General features: G+C 50.4%; 1 protein-coding gene across 1 annotated transcript; it reads right to left on the bottom strand.

Annotated features, from left to right (window-relative positions):
• Positions 1 to 1,372: 1,372 nt before the first annotated feature.
• Positions 1,373 to 2,065, bottom strand: BHLHA9 (basic helix-loop-helix family member a9; the record flags this gene model as incomplete). The annotated part of the gene is made up of 1 exon (XM_080924145.1): positions 1,373 to 2,065. One exon carries the CDS (start codon positions 2,063 to 2,065, stop codon positions 1,373 to 1,375), a length of 693 nt encoding a protein of 230 aa, XP_080780271.1.
• Between the last annotated feature and the right edge of the window lie 3,877 nt (positions 2,066 to 5,942).

Here is a 5,942-nt window from a genome sequence, read left to right as displayed (position 1 = left end):
AAACAGTTAACAATCTATAAACAACTGCTGGGAATTATCTCACCTGGCCTGCATGGCATCATCAGCCACATCAGAGATGAAATGACAGGGAGGTCGCATCCCAGGCAGGCCCCAGTTCTCTCCTTTCCAGCGTCCATCCACTTAGGAGTAGGACCAAAGCTAGCTAGTCTCACTCCTGTCTAGACCCAGAGTGGAAGCCTTCCTGAGGCCCTTCCACAGCCCTGACTGTGAAAACAGGCAGGAGCCATAAGGCTGTGACTGGGACAGGATGTCAGGGAGCAAACAGCTTCAGTTGTGGCCTTGAGCTTCATCTCAACTGTGCTGAGAAACCCTCACTGTCCCTGGAGACCGTGTCTGTGGTGTCTGTCTGCCTGTGGTGTCTGTCTGTCTGCCTGTGGTGTCTGTTGACCTGTGGTGTCTGTCCAGCTTCCATTCAGGGATGGGCAATAACCCAGCAAACACCACCTTTGGTATTAGCACCCTAGGAGAAACCCATCCTAAATGCTGGCCAGTTCTCCATAACTCTCAGGGAAGGTGTTCCAGCACTTCCCTTGGCCTTGACCTAAAACCGTACCTTAAAATCTCTTCAGTATTTCTGGTCTACTTCTCTACCGGAAACCCTGGAGCTCAATTGGCTGATAGCAATGCCTACCACTTGGGGTCCTGGACCCCCATTCTTGGCCTTGCCCTAAACTTTCCTCCCTGCAACTGGCCCAGCCACACTTCTGGCAGCCTCCAATGCCACCATTAATTTTCCCCAATTAGTGTCTCCAGCATACAGAGGAGTGTCTGGCAATTCCTAGGGTCTTGCTATAAACCAGTGCCCCAGTGCCTACCTGGCAGCTGTAGGCCCTAGCCATCTTTCCAAGGGAACTCCCTGGTTCTGAGGCTTTTCTGTCATACTAGGACACTGAACTTATTGGAGTCCTGATAGCAGACGGAGAAGACATTTTTCTTTTTTATTTGGTCATTTTTCCCGGCCCCTCTCAGTTCAGCAGCAGCAGCCCAAACAGGGCAAGAGGGCCACAACATGTGCCTCAGATCACAGCAGCTGTCTACCCACACAATCCCACAAGTCTCACTTTCCAAACGCAGCAAGGGAAAAGAGTACTCAGAAGCACAGGGAAGCAAAGACCACTTTCCAGGAACTGGAAGTTGACCAAGCCCAAACCTAAAATCTCCCTCCTTTTTCATCACCCCAGGCTGAGATGTGAGGAGACTGCCCTGGGCCCCGGCGTTCCTTCCCATGGTAAGACAGCCTTCTCTGCCACGCAAGTCAAACCCCATTCGATTTTGCTCTGTCCAGGATGACTTTTGCAATCTTCTCTTTTGTAGTCATTCGGCCAACCGGGCTTCCCTCCTGGTGGCACCATCAGGAGTGTTGGTAGCCAAGCCCAGAGCCCCATCGCCACTGAATCGGTCCAACAGGGGGAGCTCCTGGACATTGACGCCAGCTTCCCCCGGAGACTTGGGCCAAACTGGGCACTTCAGCTATCACCCTGGGCCGTCCCAAGTGCGCGTGCGGGGAGCAAGAAGCACAGCGTGGTGCCTGTGGCACTAAGGGGCTGGTGATGTCCCTGTGCGCTAGAGTAGGCGCTGCAGGAGACGGCGCAGACCGCAGAACACTGAAGCCGGAATCCCCCGCGCTCGAGACGTGGGCAGCCTGGCCGTGACACTCCAGGTGGCCGCAGGGCCAGCGGGGCGCCGGGCTGGCGCGCAGGACCAGGGAGAGCGCCGTGATGCGGTGGATGGCTCTGCGCAGCGTAGCGATCTTGGAGAGCCTCTTGCCACCCAAGTCGTGCTGCAGCGCGCGGCGCAGCGCGTTAAACGCCTCGTTGTAATCCAGGATGCGTTTGCGCTCCCGCACGTTGGCCGCCATGCGCCGGGCCTTGGACCGTGGGGGCCGCTCGCGCTTTCTGCCAGCTGCCTCTTCTTCCTCGTCCAGGCTGCGCCTCAGCACTCCAAAATTCCTGCCAGCCTCTGGGCAGGAGCGCCCCAAGTCCTCCACAGAATCCTCACCCCGCTTCAGACCCTTAAGGCCTAGTCCTGGCGTGCCTCGGAGCATGGCCTATGTCCTCGTCCTGCAGCTTCAGCTATTCCGGTCCAAAAGGCTGCTGCTGGTCCACTGACTGATGGCTCTTGCTGGCTGGACACTCTGGACAAGCCCTCTCTAGCTGGGCTTTATGGCACCACGTGGCTCCCCACCCTCCCAGTCCATCCATCTCCCTCCTCCTGCTTTATTACCTGCCCCCAGGTGAGATGGCGAGGGAGGACCTGAGAGGAAGGAAGCAAGGAAGGAAGCGTGCAGATTCTTGTACACAGGACCAGTTGGGCAGCCTGGCCACGCCCTGGGCAACGCCCCAGTTGTCACAGGGAACATGCTTGCTGTGTTGTACGGACCCTCTGGGGTAACTGGGTTCTGTTTCCCCTACTCCTGACCCCAGATAGAATGCCACATTTGATTCTTGACAAGAGAGCAGATCGGGTAACAGAAAGCCAGCAACTGAGGATTGAGTGAGTTTGAAAACCCGACTAAGAGCGCCTGCTGCTGAGCTCCATTCCAAACTCCATCTGTGAGCAGCCAGAATTGACACTAAGGTCACAGAAGAATCCAGAAAGGAGGGGCCTGGCCCTACAGGTGATACAAGTAACCTTTCAGCTACCACCATGAGGCTGGTCTGGATTCTAGGCTGGGGTTTAGATTGAGCCCAGCATTTCGCCTACTTTTTCTTTCTTTCTTTCTCTTTTTTTTTTTTTTTTTTTTTTTTTTTTTTGTTTTTTTGTTTTTTTGTTTTTTTGGCTTCCCCTTCTTCAGACAGAACTGGGCTAAGTCAAAAAAAAAAAAAGAATGAAGACTTATTTCTGGCTTTTCTCACAATTCCCATCAGGGAGCAACCCTTAATGTCCAGGGTCTTTGAGCAGACATATCCCACTACAGAATACAGTCAGGTTATGAATCCAGGAGATGATCCCCATTGTCATCACTGAGGACTGAAAGTTTAAACAAGATCAAAAAAGAGGAAGAAGAAGATGGGGGAAAAGGAGGGGGGGGCTGGAGAATTGGCTCATTGGTTAAGAGCACTGACTGCTCTTCTAGAGTTCCTGAGTTTGATTCCCAGCAACCACATGGTGGCTCACAACCATCTGTAATGGGATCTGATGCCCTCTTCTGGTGTGTATCTGAAGACAGCTACAGTGTGCTCACATACATAAAATAAATAAATCTTTTTTTAAAAAGGAAGGAAGAAAAGAGGGAAGAAAAGAATAATGCTTAGTCTTAGAGACAGACCCCCCCCATGGAATTTTAGGTATGCATTTATGATTTATCAGGAACAACATAGGATTAAGATTAACCTCATTTGCAGCCACATTCCAAATGCTGTGGCACCAGCCAGGATGGGCACACAGGTCACATGCATATTACCAATGACCACATTGCTTCAGGCTGAATTTTCCTGTGGAGGAAAAGAGCAGGGCACTGGAAAACAAACGGCATGATGCTAGCCTCAGCTACATAATAGTTTGAGGCCAGCTTGGGCTACGTGAGACCTCACTTCAAAATCAAAACAGAACACAAAGTTTAAAAATTAGCTAGAAGCCAGGCATAGCAAGCAGCGCGTGCTTGTCATCTCGACACTCTGCAAGGCTGAGCCAAGAGGATCATGAGTTTGAGGCTTGTGGAGAGAGAGACCTTGTTTAGAAGAGACAGGAGAGGGTGGGTGTGTAGCTAAGTGTGAGTATCTATGCATAAAGCCCCAGGTTCCAAGCCTAGCAGGACATAACAAAACCAAACACGAAGAAATGGGCTAGAACCAATATTCCCCGTGTCTGAGCACTACCGCCAGCCATCTTGCCCAAGCAACAGGATGCCAGTTTAGATGACTCAGAGAGTGGAAGACAGGGCAGACCAAAGCCGAGGCATTGGGAGCCTGAGTGTCTCTTCTTCTGTGGCTACTCGGCCATGTCTTTTAGCCTGTTGAAGTCACGGGAGAGATTGCCGAGTCACAGCCCTGTCCATCAGGAGGATGCTGGGACTCAGGGTCCTACCCAACCTCTAAGAAAAGCCTGGCTCCAGGGTGGAACACCTGAGCAGATTGGTAACAAAGGAAGCTTGGTGGTGGGAAAGCTCCCCCTCCCATCCACTCCAGCCAGCATCTCCTTGCAATGGAAGGCTATGGAAGTCTGTACTCCTTGGTTTCTTTTGTTTTGTGTAGAAGTCTTCTCTGTGAGAGTTTAGCCTGGGGGTTGGGGAGATGGTTCAGTCCGTTAAGTCCCTGCTGTACAAACTGGAAAACCTGTTCAGATCCTCAACATCCACACAAAAGCTGGGCATCACATCTGTAGGATCCCAGAACTGGTTAGATGGAGACAGGCGGACCCCGGGAGCTCACTGGTAAGCCAGCCTAGCTATACTGATGAGCTCCAGTTCAGTGAGAGATTGTATCTCAAAATTAAAAGGTGGAGAACCCTTGGGAAAAACATTTGTTAAATCTGGGTGGATGGGGGTGATGTGGAAATAAAGGAGAGCAGATGGACGGACGGACGTCTCCAGAAGCAGAAGTGTTCTTTTCATCACAACTAAAGGACCGTAGTTTCTCCTTTAGAGAAGAGACTGTTTGCACAAGGCACAAGGAATTTTTGGGGTCTGGGGGGGTTGTACATTAGAAAGGGATTGAATGAAAGATTCCATGTACAGAGCAACTCCCCTGCATTCTCAAAGTAGTAGACACTTTCAGGTCCTTACCCGATCACACCTGGTGTCATCCTCTAACCTCTGCTTGTATGCACATACATGTGTGCACTCTTGCCTGCACATACACACACACACACACACACACACACACACACACACGTCGGGGGTGGGGGGGAGTCAGAATGCAGACAGGACTATGTCCCTTGCCAGGCCAAGTGTGATGCCAAATAAAAATGTGGAGCCCTTGTTCAAAATTATTAAGAACTTGGAGATAGAGACAGCTTTTAACCAGACTCTGGTGTTTGAAGCACTTCCCAGTTCCCAGATCAGTGAGGTACAAAAGAGCCCAAGCACCGGGTAGAAGTTCATTTGGATATGTAACACGACCTTCACTATAGCCAAAGATGGGCAAGGCCTGCACTCCCCATCACTGTGGGCTGATGGAGAAGACCTTTCCAAACCGTGGTCTCCAGGGAGCTCCCAGGAAGCAGGGGGGAAGGTGCCAGTGGGTGAAAAATAAGCTTAAATTGCTTCTGACGCCTTTCTTCCTCCAGTGACTCAGCATCTTAGAACTCACACTCCACTATGGACAATATGCAGCCCTAGTAATAATTAATCATAGAAATAATAATCGTAATAGTACCAATACTGACTTCTGCAAAGTGTTTGTTGTAGCCAAGGCATCAGACTAAATGCTTTTAAGCCTACATTATCTTTGCCTCACAATAATTCTATATGGAAGGCCTATTATTACAGTACCCATTTTACAGACTGCAAACTGAGACTCTGAGAGTCGAGGAAGTTATGCCAAGCCAGTGAGCTGACCTGCATTGTACCTCCTATTCCAACCCTAAGGTCTTAACCTGCTGGGCTGGGGCACTTGTCTCAGTAAGTCCCCAATAACCACCTGTGGTTATTAGAATCCTGACACTCATTTGTCTTTTGAAATAAAAGCCAATAAAGAACTAGGGCTGGGACTCAGTGGCAAGACACTTGCTTATCACGTGCAAGGGCCTTGGATTCCATTCCCAGCAAGGAAACAGACTAGGGCATGAAGGGACTAAGTGGTTCCCCTGACATGGCAGTACATACCTGCAATCTCAGTACTAGGAAGGCCAAGGCAGGAAGATTGGGAATTCAATGCCAGCCTGGGGTAATGAGATCCTGTCTCCATTCATTTATTTTTAAGGATTTGTTGTTGATTTGTTTTTTGAGACAGGGTTTCTCTGTGTAGCCTTGGCCATCTTGG

This window comes from Micromys minutus, assembly GCF_963924665.1.
Source record: "Micromys minutus genome assembly, chromosome: 10".
Lineage (NCBI taxonomy): Eukaryota > Metazoa > Chordata > Mammalia > Rodentia > Muridae > Micromys > Micromys minutus.
This window is presented reverse-complemented; position numbering and strand designations above follow the sequence as displayed.